At 42.0% G+C, this 15,038-nt stretch overlaps 1 protein-coding gene across 1 annotated transcript; it reads left to right on the top strand.

Moving 5' to 3' along the window:
* Positions 1 to 11,389: 11,389 nt before the first annotated feature.
* PRPF31 (pre-mRNA processing factor 31) lies at positions 11,390 to 14,434 on the top strand (the record flags this gene model as incomplete). The annotated part of the gene is given in 9 exon segments (XM_084204021.1): positions 11,390 to 11,429; positions 13,307 to 13,378; positions 13,381 to 13,394; positions 13,398 to 13,499; positions 13,502 to 13,588; positions 13,592 to 13,727; positions 13,730 to 13,866; positions 13,868 to 14,044; positions 14,048 to 14,434. Coding segments are annotated over 9 exon segments (1,152 nt in total).
* Between the last annotated feature and the right edge of the window lie 604 nt (positions 14,435 to 15,038).

Raw genomic sequence — 15,038 nt, 5'->3', positions numbered from 1 at the left:
CTTTCCTCTTCCAATTTCAAGCAATGTTTAATGGAAAATTACAACTGATTTTCCTCCCAGCCCAAAGTCCCTTACCAAAAAAAGTAAACATACTCCTTTGTCTACCATTTTCCAAGAAACAGACAACACTGGCAAGATTCCCACAAAATCATTTTCATTTATTATGTGCTCTGTCTTAGCTTTCACAGGTAATAGCAAAACAATAGCTCAAGTTATGTCCCCACCTTCCAGATGGTAAAAAAAGAAAAAGTTCAGTGGCCATGGCTTCGTTTTCAGGCAGTAATTGCACTAACACGCTACACTTTGTGTTTGTTAATTAGACTAAACTCCATGCACACATTCACATCAACACATTCTGATTCTGGGCCATTTGTTGCAGAGCTCTCCTAGCTACATTTGAAGCTACTTCTGTTGATAAATTACCTCTTTGTATTAAAAAGAATATCCAGACAAGTATCTGCAAGATCAGCCTCCAGGCCTCTTGTTTGTATCAGAGCAATATTTCACCAGTGTCATTCAGCATTGCTCAGCCTTGCACAGGGCCTCTGCAATAGCAGAGTTTCCCTACTGGCTGTCACATGCAATTTTTATGATCGACTTCTTGTACAGCACAAAAGCCTCCTTCCCATCAGCACCTCCATCACACAGAGCACCTCCAGAGCTCTGCTTTTAAGGGCTGATACTGATGCCTGGAAGTTATACTGAGCTGCTGGCACACATATGGATGCGATGGTGCCATTCATCTTCTTGACTTCACCAACAGAATCCATCTGCTGCCCATTCTGAGCTGAGTGACTTCAGAAGGATCAGGCAGACCAGGAAACTCACACAAAGAGAACAGGACTACAGAACACATCTTAAGCTGTGCACTGCAAAAGCAGGATTCAATGATCATTTATGTAAAATTTTGGAATTTTTTTTTTTTGGTACTGAGCATTAACTCTACTGCAATTTTTACTGTAAGAAAACTGACAAAACACAAACATCCAAACCACAGCCTAAATCTCCTTTGTACCAGCATCTCCAAAGAGGTAAAGGTTTCCCTCAGCTTTAAAGAAAGAGAAGGGTAAACCAAATCTTTTTAAAAGAACCTACAGTTCAAACATTACTTCTAGAAAGCCTCACTAGCTCAGAACAACACACTGACATTGGTTTTCCTCAGTAATTAGTAGTACCTTTGTGCCTCAGCAAGCTGGAGGCCAGATGATCCACAGTTCTGAAAAGATGTAAAACACAGTATCTGGAATTCACTGAAGTATGTTGAATTGTTTTGTTCTGATTTATCCTTTACAAAGTGCCACACTAAGACTGGCATTCACACAAGCAAATGGTTTTAGGTAGACCTGCATCATGAATACCTGAACTGCTCACTTCATTTTATTTTCCAGATTACTCTTCCCATCCCTATTATAGAAATCAGAAATTACATGAATGCTTTTGCATTCATGCTAATCTTTATATAATAAAGCAAGCATAAGTAACTGGCTGAAAAATTGAAGCCGGGAAATGTAAAAAATGTTTCCGAGCACGGTTGAAAATCATCTGAGCTGACCCTGGAAATGTCTAAGGAGCTACTCAACACTATGTCTAACCGTAATTAGGAATTTCCTGCAGTCTCTGAAGTATAGTCCATGAGAAAAATTAGGAGATACTGGAAAAAGGGTCAGCAAATTACTGGTGAAAAAAGTACAAGAACTATATTAACAGTAGAATACAGTGGAAACAACATAGAGCTGAAACATTTGGTAAGGCATACTGAGAAGAAAAACTAAGCAACATCCAGTCATCACTAAACTATCTCATCAGAAAGGAAATATTTACCAATAAACTTGTTTTAAAAGAAAATACAGCACCTGGCAATACTGGTAAGGACAAGACAGACATGAACAAGTATAGCTAGGCACACTTCTGAGACCCAGCAGGTGTCTCTGCTACCCACAGGAGTGTTTTAAATTAGGTCAAATTTATGTCTTAACAGTTGTTTTGCTCAAACATTTGCTGATCCTGCATCCTGGGAGTTCAGACTGGACATCAGGAAAAGATTCTGAGAGAGTGGTCCGGTGACAAAGTGAGTGGTCAGTGGAACAGGCTCCCCAGAGAAGTGGTCATAGCACCAAGCCTGACAGAGTCCAAGGAGTGTCTGGATGATGCTCTTAGTCATATGGTTTAGTTTTAAATAGTCCTGTTAGGGGCAGGGAATTGGACTTGAAGATCCTTATGGGACCCTTCCAAGTTGAGATATTCCATGACTCTAATACAGGCCTGGCCCAGTCCCACCAACTACTGTTTGTCCTTCATCCAAAGCATACAGACAAAAAGCAGCAACTTCATTAGTTACAAAAATTTGAGAATAACCTTTTTTCCTCAACCTTGTCCAGATTAGTAGTCTGACTTTTTCAATCTTACTTCACCACATACACAGAAAATGGTTGCTACTTTAGAGCTGATGAGGGACCCAGTTACAGCATCCCACAGGACCAAAGTACGAGCACAAAACATAAGGAATGTAAAGCACTGGTTCTTTAGGTGAGGAAAAATGAGCATTTCAAGCGCGGATTTTTCACTGATGAACCTGCAGATTGCACAAGACCAGAGAGTCTCTTGTGTCTTGTCTTGAACAGTTTTCACTGCTCTTGCGTCCAGTGTTTCTTGTCCTGTTTAATATCTTTAATGATGATCTGATTGAGGGGACTGAGTCTACTGTTAGCAAATTTGCAGATGGCACCAGGCTGGGTGGGAGCATCTATCTGCTAGAGAGCAGGAAGGCTTTGCAGAAGGATCTGGACAGGCTGGATCCATGGGCTGAGGCCAACAGCCTGAGGTTACTCAAGCCCAAATTCCACGTTGGAGCTGGGTCACAACAAGTCCAGGCAGCACCACAATCTGAGGGATGAGTGGAAAAGGACCTGAGGGTGCTGAGTGACAGCAGCTGAACATGAGCCAGCTGTGCCCAGGTCGCCAAGATAGAACACAGCACCCTGGCCTGTTTCAGAAACAGTGCAGCCAGCAGGAGCAGGGCACTGATTGTCCCCTTCTGCTGGGCACTGGTGAGGCCACACCCAGAGTGCTGTGTCCAGTTCTGGGCCCCTCAGTTCAGGAAGAAAAACTGAGGTTCTGGAGCAGGTCCAGAGATAGGCAACAAAGCAACCACTCAGCCAGACTCATGAGAGTCTTTTTCACCCTTCCACACTTGCTGGTCTTCTCTAGGAGTGCTGGCTTGCCTGTCCAGTTGTGATTATCCCCACACAGAACATTGTCCTCATCTCTGCCCTCAGTGAATGCAAGTGTCTGACAAAGGAGCAAAGCTGCACCAAGACAGTCACTTAACTGGAGTGTTTTAGCAGGCAGGAGGCTGCAGGCAGCAGGCTGATTGCAAAACCTCCAAGGCAATAGTAACTCAATTCTGATAGCCAGAACATTGCTGGAATTACAGTAGTATTTCATCTCTGAAAGGAGTTGTTCATTATCTTGCCCAATGATCTCATCTCAAGATCCATCACTCGCTTGTTCAGTTGTTTTTCTTTTTACTGCAGTATCTGGAGCTTAAATCATGAACTGTTTTAGAAAGGGCAGTCTTGACTGAGCCAAACTGCAGAGGCATACGAGCAAGCAGCCAGAGCTACTTCAGTTTATCAGAATGGCAAGGTAGCAAAAAAATACTTTAATTGCACACAACAGGCTCCCCTTGTCTGGTGCTTGCTCCCAGTTGTGGGACAGCTCAGCTAAACCAGGCATAAACTCAAGCAGCCTCTCCTTAACCTTTTTCTCAGTTAAACTCTTATACAAAACTGACTTTCAGGCATGAAGCACCTGCACCAAATCAGACATCCAAATACTCTCCAGGTATAAGAACAGAAAGAGCAGAATGCAGAAGACAAAGGGTCACAAATAAAGCTGGCAACAGGCTGAAAATTTGCATTTCTACTCTTGAAAAACTTCTCCTGCATCTTCTAACCAAGCGGCCCTCGGTACTAGAGCACAGAACTCAGGAATGTTCTCTGGGTGTACCAATATGGGACAATATTCATGCTCTACTTAATCCAGGGAAACTATATAAACTATAAACTTTGAACTTTAGCTAGACTGGATACTAATCTGCAGCCTGGGTTACACTGTGATCCCAGTTTTCTGTTTCTGAAACAACTCAAAAGGATATGAAGAGAATTATTTCTAATTGGGAGGCAGACTTTGCAAATAAACATCACTGTCATCAAGTAATGCTGAGTTTTAAACAGTTGTGGCATACACTTGAGCTCATCACAAACTAGGTAGAATATGTCTCTTCTGTTTTGCAAATACTGGAGTCACTTTACCTTTAGACAACAGAAATGTATCAAGTTTTTTCATGCATGACTTTTAATGCGGTCATTTTACCTGCAAAAATTAACTATAAGAAATGACCAAAACACCTCAGAGGTGTAAATCCTTGTAGAAATTAAAACTGGTGTTTTGTGTTCTAACTACAGTTTTTAGATTTTAAAATTGCACATTATTTTGACATTCTAAAAAAAATACATTTAAGTGGGATCTGATATCCCACCTAAACCTCTACAGACTAAATGCTGGCAGTGTTTAACACTGTAAAATTCCGCTGCAGCAGTATAATCTCTACATCAGTGGAACTGAATAGGTTTGCTTATAAAACACATGCAACTACACAGATGTCCTTTACTAAAGAAAATATTCAACCCTATTTCCATTACACAGAAGACTGAATGCAAGGGAATCTAGCACACAAAATATATTTTAATTTAATATATTATCATTTTTGTTGGGTTTTCTTATTGTAGCACATACACATTATTAAAGGGACAGGGAAATAATAAGTTACACGCTCATAAAATACTCTCAACTCTGCACAGTAAATGGAAGAAAAGATGATTACTATTTCATTCCAACCAATCAGACATGCTGCTAAAAAGTACAATGGAGAAACTGACTGCACAGGAAAATAAATCAGGAAATTTCTTCAGAGAGCAATAGTTGCTAAATACCATTAATTGGTGCTGTACATTTCCTATGGAGCTCTTTGTGAAGGTGGTAAAGTTTAAAGACACATTTACTTAGTAAAAGACTGATGATACTCCTCCTTCCAAGCAGTTCAGCTGACCTTATTGCCCCCACAACTTTTTTTTTTGTGGGAAAAGTTAATCTTGCTTGGCACACACAAGAAGGGCAGTAAGCCCTGGAAGGAAAGCACAGTAAATACCAGCTGATACATTTTCATGTGTGTATGTAAAAAGAACCAGCAATTCTTAAGAATTCTGTGTAACAAAGGCAGTCTAGAGTGCTGTTTCTCATTGAATGTATGATTTTTTTTTAATTGAGCTGAGTCACAGATTGTCAAATATAAAATGCTGGCTTTTTAACCTTTGATTTGTCCGAAAAATAACAGGAAAAATAAATAGATGATAAAACTACTAAGGAATTTGTCTTTTCAGTTTTGCAAAGAAACAGTTTCCCACAATAAAACTGTTACTCTAATTCTAAGCTTCTGAACAAGACATTCTTCTAAAGCTTTGTATCCATTGGTACTATAAATAAGAAGCTTCTAAGTTAATTTCATTTCTTTTAATGTCTTTTCTTCATCTGGAAAATTTAATGCTTCAACATTAAATTTGCTGCTCTTTTAAATCAGAAAAGAACTTTATTATTACAGCTATAATAAGGGGAGGGTTATTGCTGCTTTAACCAGTAAGTTAGATTTTCATCCTGCCTCCTGCCTCAGTGTTTGATGAACAAGAAATCTGAAAAATCAGAGCTGATAACATCCATTTCCCAAATGATGAAAACAAGTCTACTACTTCCTATTTATTTCTGTGGATGACACTAAGCCATGTCATGCCTAAGGCTCAGATAACTTTGTATCAAAAATAATGGGTTTTGGGTTAGTTTCATTGCTTTTATTCTAAAAGTACTGGTACATTGATTGCAGTTTTTGTTTGTTTGTTCTGTTTTTAATTTAATTCTTTAATTCTTGGTGGCTGCTACCTCCAGGGTACATTCTTCCAAAGCAATTTTATTAATACAAAGATTTTTAAAAACTTCCTTTTCCTCTTTGAGTTTTCATTAAATTAGAAGCTAAAATGTGTCCAGAACTCTTGTGATGTCATCCTGGTCCAGACAGAGCTTTATACCGGCTCAGCCCAAACTTTTGCCTTCTGTGAGCTTTTTAAACTCAGTTGATGTTTTTCACCTGCCTCTTGGAGGCTCTCCCTGCCTGTTCAAGCTCACAGCACCTTCCTTGCAGACAGCCCCAGTTAACCCAGGCTTCTGAGGCAGCCTAAGAATGGGTGTGAGTGGAAGAAAAATTGAAAGACGCAACCACACTGAATCAAGTTTGTTACAGCTGAATATGAGCTCTATTATAAAATAAAGAAAACCAAGAACAGCTGCAAACACCATGCTGACAAAACAAACAAGAACCTAGATAAACTGTTCCAGCTTTCCCATTGTGTGATACATGGAGTTTTGATCTTCACTTAAGATCAGTGTGCCTAAATCCACTTAGGATTGGTTTAAACTGCATCAGTTTCAAACAAATTCCAGCTGGTGCCACTCAATAGACACTAAGTGTGCCTATTTCCTTCTGTCACATGATTCTCACTACTGGAATACCAAACTTAGTTTGCAGTCTCAACTTTCTGCTTCTACTACTGTGCCAGACAGAATATCCCCCCAAAAATGTCATGGCAGGGAAGCATGCAGTGAAAGACCCAGCAAGATTATTCTGCACTGCCGATATATGAATATTTTAGTTCAGCTTTGTGGTAACAGTTGAGATGTAGAACATCTCAACTGTAGGTAGGAGTAAAAGCAGGTGAGCTGTCAAGTTGTTTTTTTAAATATTTAAATTGGTAGCCCATGTAATGGGCTGATATACAAGAAAGAAAAATTTATGCTTCCTTTCATCACTAATATGTTAATATCACTGTGGAGGAGCAGCTGGTCAAATACAGAGCTCCAAGTCAAATTTCAGCCTGTTTTATAAAATCCATGTGCCTGAAATCAGACAGCCACCAACAACAAATAAAACCACAAAAACTCTCCAAACAAAGAACAACCCACAAAGCCAAAACAAAAACTAGAAGAGACATGCCCAATACGTATAAAAATAATTCCAGGTGTTCTCACAGTTTCCTGAAACATCATTTTTGTACTCTCCTCCCTCACAAAGAAAGGTGCTTACCAAGTTACCTGTATTTTGACCTATCCTGAAACCATCAAGTTATCATCAAATGAACCATGAAAAGAAGATGTGTAAACTCTGAAACTTTTCAGTGTCTGAAAATAGAGCTGCCTGTTGTTTGCAACATCCTGTGTACAGGGAATGGGGAGAGGAAAAAAATGTAAGTACAGCAAATAAAATGAAGGCTGTTAGGAAAGAGAGCACTGCATTAATATGCTGATAATCTGGCCCATGAGAGCCCTTTAAGGGGTTTTGATACACAAGATGAAAGGAAAAGTTGATCAAGAGAGAATAAATTACTTTCAGTATTACCAGGGAGACTTTTCTAATAATGCTACAGTGATCTAACAGTATGGTTAGGGCAAACAGTAAAGAAACTACCAAAGATTTTGCAATATACTGAGACAAAAATATTACATGATTGTGTTTTAAGGCACTTCTAGACACAGTACTTGAGCTGTTTACTGAGCAGTCCACAAGCAGCCTACTCAGATATTTGATTTTATCGACGCAGGCCACCCACATCTGACCCAGTAAAAGTGCACATGTGCAAGAAGAATCCCCCAAAAACAGTGCGTCTTTTTTATATACTCTGACCTTTAACAAACAAAACCTCTTCTTTTCTGTCATGTTCATACAGAAAGAAATCCAGTACACAATTTCATGGAAAGTACGCTGGGAACATTTCTTGTATCACTGAGCATGGCATTAGGTCAACACAGGATTTTCTTTTGAGACTTGTCAATACCTCAGCATTTCTTTTAGTTCCAAGTTTGTGGAAGAATATTATCAATACAAAATGTTCACACATCACACATGTATCTAATGTGTTCAAGTCTGGCAAGGTAGACCTGAGATTCCCTGAGAAAAAATGAAAGGACAAAGAGTTGCTCATTGTAGGTGGTGATGGACAGCACATGCTGACAATTACTGTGTGATCTGAAAATGTGTATTTTGCTTATATTTCCCTTACAGCAGAGGCAGGATGAAAAATAAACTGTGCTTCGTCTTTTTCCTTTTTCTAAAACCTACAATTTATTCATAGAAAAACACTTGCAGGCAATCTGTAAAGTTTCAGAACAGGGAGGGCAGGGAGAAATAGAGCCTAAAGCAGCAAAAAACAAAAAGTAAAAAAAAAATTAAATGCAGTGAACAAAGCTCCATCAGCCACCAGAGAACCACCACCATGTTTCAGTTTAGTTTAGAAACCATAGCCTGCACTGGCTGAACAATTTGGTTTATACTTTCAATTTATTCCTCATGTGGGGATCCAGTTCTCATGTCTCAAGTCAAACAAGAGTATCTAGGAGAGAATAAACCTTTGGCATAAAATGAATGTATGATGTTTCTATATACAGTACTGAAAGGAGCTTTCTCTCCTAGACACAAAAAAAGTGAAAAATAAACAGTTCTACTGCAAAAGTATTTGCAGCACCACACTGTTCTCATGCTTCTTATCAGTCAGCACAGATCTCAATGGAGACACCAGGGAAATGGAGAGCAGTGGGATGTAAGACTTCCATCAGATACACAAACGCCTACAGGACCAGGTCAGGGGAAACTTAGCTCATTGTGGCCAGCATTGTGTGTATGTAACACCTACAGAGAAAATCAGTTTTGGTTACTTGGCTGGTAGAGTAATTACCAGCCAAGATGCCTTCCCTTCCCTCAAGCAGCAGTTCAGACAGATACTATCAGAAGACGGGAAACTTAGCTAAGGATAAAAAAAAAAATCCCATTGCAAATAAGGTCATATTCAACATTAAAGAATGAACAGCATGAATGGGCTTTTGTGGATTAGGTGGCATACTGCAACTGTGCCTCCAAGCAAACTGGGCAGCAGAAAATGCTGTGGAACAAGCAACTAATTAAAAGCACCCAGCACACGAGTGCTGAAAGATTGCCTCACCTCTTTTATGCAGTGACTCTTGGCTTCTGTATACACCTAGACACCTTGATTTGCTCATCTCTCTAGATTTTTTTATGACATTACGATCATCTCAAGCCATTTGAAACTGCAACAAAGGGAGGACATCCATGAGCAACTTCTTTGTTAAGCACAGCAAATGTCCATAGTTACTCACCACACTCATCCATTTTTCTCTACCTGAATAAAAACATGCCACTAAAACAGGAAATTTCAAGTTTCAAAGGTGCTAAGTATAAAGTCTTAAGAGGCCATGAAAAATGCTGTCACTATTCATTTTTGTATTTCACTTGACTCACTCAGTCTGTCTCCATGACTTTACATTGTAGCTTTTCAACAACTAATCCTACAACCACATTTGAATTGTAGAGGAACAAGATAGGTCTAACAGCATATAAAGTAACAATGGTACTTCGTTTCCCATATGAATGATACTTTCTCCTGCCTATTAATATTTCATTATACCAAGTCTGTTTGCCAAACAGCTAAAAAGTTCAGATCAAATGTTAGGGAAAAAGATGTTCTAGTCTACATTTTATTAGCAGACAGTGTGCAGTTGTGGAGTAAGCATTTTGTAGGAAGAATGGCAAGCTGTATCCTCACTTTTCTAGTTGGATAGCACAGTGATGACTGATGAAAGCTTTTCTCCTTGCATCCTACAGGCTGTTTCCAGGCAGTTAATGCCTGGCTATAATGTTAGCTCCCAATAAACATCATCTTATTTTGCTCAGTTCTGCTCAACAATCCCCTTTCAAAAATAATCACCCAACCCCATCAAAACTTATTCAGTTTTCTATTTTCTGGTTTTGTATGCCTCACGTTATGTAATTCATTCCGATGGTGACCAAGGGATTTAGTGTTGAGGTCAAACATAAGTTACAGAAGAAAAAAAATATCTTATACTGAGAAAAACTGCTTCTTGATGTGTGCTTAACTTTTAATGCAGCATGCACTTGGAAGCCATGAGAGAGTTAAACCTGCCCCAGACCTCACCAGCTGCTCCGTGCACTTCCGAAATAACCTTGGGAAGGAGCTAGCAACAATCTGTGTCCCAGCTCCCAGAATGCCAGGCATTCACACATCACAGCAACAGATGCTCCATTACAGCACTGCAGCTTTCTGTGCTGGCACACTTTCATTTGTTCCCAGCCATCATCCCCCACTGACCTCCTACAGACCTCAGATCAAAAAGAAAGCAGGGGAAACTGCAGTCAGGATTCCCAGCCAAAATGCAGCTTTCCCTCAGTATGATGTTACCTGACAAACCAAAACCAGAAGCACTCCAGAGTTCAGCTACAGTCACAGTAAGTATCACACAATGACAGTGTCATTCAGTGCTTACATTAGTAAAATTAGCATATAGCAATTGAACCTGGCAGAACTCTTTCCATCCCAAGAAACCAGCATCAAATCATCCCTGTTACTTAATCATCACAAAACAAGATGTGATCGGCCCATGCAAAACCAAGAAGCACAACCTGGTTGTTCAAATAGGTCACGAGGTTTCCTCAGATATGGTTGAAAAAGATGGCCCTTAACTTCAGCTTCACTCCCAAGAATCTTGGAAGATACTGTGCAATTTATCAGTACCCCAGACAGCTGGGTGAAGTTTCTATTTCCACAAACTTTCTGTGTCATGACTGATACTGATTTTTTTTCTGCATTATGGAAGGATTTCAAAGTAAAATCTTCCCAAGCACATAGAAAAGCCTCCACATCAGTTCCTTTTCACATAAGTGTTTGCCAAAAAGATGATACTCATGGGAAAATATTTTTTACACTCAACTAGGAATGTTCAAACAAGTTCATTCCTATAACTGTATGAAAATTATGACACAAAGCAAGCATGAGAATGAATGCAAACAAACCCCATCTGTGAACTTACACTTGAAATAATGTACACATAACTGGTATAGAGAACTCAGATACTAATTAACAAAAGGAGCAGCAATGCTTGAATTTTTTTGCCTAAACATTCATAAGACATTTAACCTAGAGCTGGTTGTGTAACCTGAAATACCCTAGCCTTAAATCTCCTTCCCTTCTATAAGCTGCTGTTACCTACAGTAAAAAGGTATCTGTACCTGATGGGCGCTATGCATCAGTTCATATTCTTTGTTTCAGAATTTCACTCCCTTGCAAGCAAACAGGTCTGAAACTCAAGCCATAAAACAAGTCCCTGAACTGGTATACAGCAGTTTTCACACAGCATACAGCGGTCAAGCAACTTTGCATTAGCCAAAAAAAAAAGCTCTGAGCTTTAGAGTGCTCCAATGACATCTGATGTGGAAGTCTTCAGGCAGAAGAGCAAGGGTGAGAGAATGACCAGCAAACAGTGGGTGGCAGCCACCTCCAGTCCTCCAGCTCTTCACCTGATGAGCTCACCAGCCAAAAGTCCTATAAGCCATCTCCCACTAGGTCTGCATTTTTTATGGGCCCTCTGGGAATCCAGACAGAGGTCATCTCTATGGTCACTGTGTCATGCAGCTATTCCAGGAAGCTGGAACAACTGAAAACATTACACTTGGGCAGAGAAGTGTCAGGAGGCTGAGCTGTTTCATTCATGGGCCTGACAAGTTCAGGTGAGGGGATTTTGTGGCCTTTTGTCTCCTCTGTTCTTTTCTTCTGCTTTGTCCTGGCAGGTGTCATTAATAATCCTTTTATGGATTTCACTTGGTCTGGCCTCTGCTCTAGGAGAGAGACTGCAGTAAATCCTCTTGAACCAGGGAGAAGCCTGGGTGTTATTCCAACACCAGCTCTGCTGCTTTAGAGAGAACCCCCCGAGAGCTGCACAGGTAGAGCATTTGAGACGGTGTGTGGGAGCATTTACAACAGTGCCCCTTTTGATTGGTGTTTCTTAGTAGCCAGTTTCCATATTGAAGGAAATAATCCTTGCAATCCCCATTTAGGACAGGACATGTGTACACACAAACAGATGAGGGTTTTTTCAGTCCCATCACCAGGATATCAAGTGGCAGCAAAAACGGCACAAAATGTTCTGCCCCATAAAAATCTCAGATGTTAATGAAACCATAACAATTGCCAGGGAGCCAGCTTTCCTGTGTTCTGGGAAAGCAAACACAGATTTGATGTGCCAGGGGTCTCATATTCCACCAAAAACAAACAGCTTCAAGAGTTAAAGTCAGCAGACAGATGTGCTGCCTTTTCCCACCAGCCACCCATATATCCTGTGCCAAGTCTTCTTGAGACCACAATGAGAACTAACTGGAAGTCAGCTGACGCAGCCTAAGAATCTCTTGCACAGCACAGGTTTGGAAACATTCATCCTTCCCTCAACAGCTGCCTTCAGAAGGTCTTCAAGGAATAATTTGGGATACAGAGGCAGCTGGACAATGAAACCCTCAGACCATGGCTATAAATACTGCCTTTCCCCACTGCTATTTTAGTTAAGGGCCAGTCATGCCACTCTTACACATACTATTCAATCCAGTTGCATTAATTACTCAGAAAATGTGTTTTTAACGAATTACCTTTCCAAAAGTTCATTTAGCTCCTCATTCCACCAGCTTTCAGTAAGATGCCCAGCTGTCATACATCTCAGAACCTGTATCTCAAATGGACAGAACCACGTGTCTCCCAGATCTCTCTTGGGAAATTTTCTGCGCCTGATGCCTTCCACAACCTAGAAATGTAACAACACACACGTCAAGGTAATATTCGTGTAGGAGGTAATATAGAAGCTGGTTTTCATTGGAGGCCTCCAGAGACAGGTATGGAGAAATGCCCACAGAAGTCCACCCATCACAGGGGTGCACACAGTTTTACAAGTGTAGTAAATTAGCATAATTATCAAAAACCACCAACTAGGAGCACAAGGAGTGATGCAGTCAGAAGAGAGAGGAAAGCTGATGTCATTACAAACAATTTGATGGGTGAAGGTATGGGTGTTAACGTCTTTTAAAAGAGTCTTAACGTCTCTACTAACTCTGGGCAGCACGTTTGTTGCAGAGCCCAGAGACCTTGGCTCCAGGTTCAGACAAGAAAAACAGACAAGGGTCTACACAAGCCTGAACTTTGGGGTAAAATAACAAGTTCAAGGAGGGAACATGTGGTAGGCTGTTGAGGAAGGCTGTACCTTCCTAGTGTCACCGAAACTGCAGGAAAATCAAAAGCCCTCCAACAATATTTTTAGTGTTAGAGAATCAAGTCATTACTTCTTCTGGGAACAGAAATAATTTCATCCACACACAACCCAAACAAATATTCCAAACAGTCCCTGGAGCTGGAGTTGCTGGTGCTCAACGCCTGGATTACATTTGAACCATCAAGGAATTGGAGAATTCCCTGGATGAATGCAAGAATGAGAAGGTGCAGCAGATCTTGATCAATGCCACCATCATGGTGGTCAGCGTGGTGGCAAGGGGGGGCAGCAGCTGTTGGAGGTGGAGCTGGGCAGGACTGAGGATGCGTGTGACGTGGCGCCAGCACTGAGCGGGGCCAAGCTGTGCATCTAAGAGTGTGTGGAGTCCTGTGGGCCCTTCATCACTCCCAACCTCTCCCTCATCCTCGGGGCCTCCATGGCTGCCAAGACCATGGGGGTAAGCACAGGGCCTGACCCTGCTGTCCAAGCTGCGGCCTGCAACATCCTCCTGATGGCGGCTTCTCCTCCACCTCCATCCTGCCCCACACCGGCTTCCTCCAGCACAGCAACATCGCCCGGGCCCTGCTGCTGGATTTGAGGAGGAGAGTGGCACGGCTCGCGGCGGCCAAGTGCACGCTGGCACCCAGGGGTGCTGGGCTACGGGCTGAGGGAGGGGAAGGTGGGCTACGGGCTGAGGGAGGGGAAGGTGGGCTACGGGCTGAGGGAGGGGACTGAGTGCAAGCTGGACAAGTGGCAGGAGCCCGCCCCGGTGAAGCCGCTGCCAGCGCCGGGGGACGGGCTGAGGGAGAAGGGGAAGGGCCAGCGGTAGCGGAAGCAACGCTTGGGGCTGACAGAGATCCGCAGGCAGGCCAACAGGATGAGCTTTGGGGAGGTGGAGGAGGACAGCTACCAGGAGCACCTCGGGTTCAGCCTGGGCCACCTGGGCAAGGCCAGCGGCAGCCGTGTGCGCCAGATCCCGGTCAGCGAGGCCGCCAAGGCCCAGATCAGGGAAGCCCTGCAGAAGGCCCTGCAGAAGCAGAGTGCCATCCACAGGGGAAAATCCACGATCTGGGACCACAGCTCAGGCACGGCCTTGAGCATGGCCTTCACCCGCCTGCAGGGGTTGGAGATCACGAACACACAGGCAGCTGGGAAGAAAGTGGCTGAGGCCAACCAGACATATTTCTCCTGCATGGCCAAGTTTGTCAAGGTGTAGGGGAACAAAAGTGGGATCCCTGTTCCCCCAATGCCGCTGTCATCCCTAAATCCCATCCTGTGACCCCCAAATTCCCAAGGATTCCACCCCAATGTCACTTTGCCAAATTTTTTATAAATATTGGAATTTGTGGTTGGAGCATCTTGGGGGAATTGAGGGTGCCACCATGATATTTTATGAAAAATGCCTTTGCCAGGATTTTTCTCCTGAGAAGCCTCAGAAACAAAATGTAAACAGTAATTATCTGATTGCTTGGAATGTGGTTTGGAGGTTGCTTACCAACAGGTGCATCTTTGATTGGTTCCATGTGAATTGTTCTTACTTAGTGACCAATCCCAGCCCAGCTGTGTCAGACTCTCTGATCAGTCACAAGGTTTTATTATCATTCTTTTCTAGCCTTCTGATCTCTCCTCTTTCTTTAGTATAGTTTTAGTATATCTTTTCTTTTAATATAATATAATATCATAATATAGTAAATCAGCCTTCTGAGAAGTGGAGTCAATTCTCATCTCTCACCTCATCCTGGGGACCCTCATCACAGCACCACAACAATTGGTGACCACATGGGGGGGGGGGGTCAGAGGGTCTTGGAGGGATTTTGGAT

Source organism: Fringilla coelebs (assembly GCF_963513975.1).
Source record: "Fringilla coelebs genome assembly, chromosome: 4".
NCBI classification, from domain to species: domain Eukaryota; kingdom Metazoa; phylum Chordata; class Aves; order Passeriformes; family Fringillidae; genus Fringilla; species Fringilla coelebs.
This window is presented reverse-complemented; position numbering and strand designations above follow the sequence as displayed.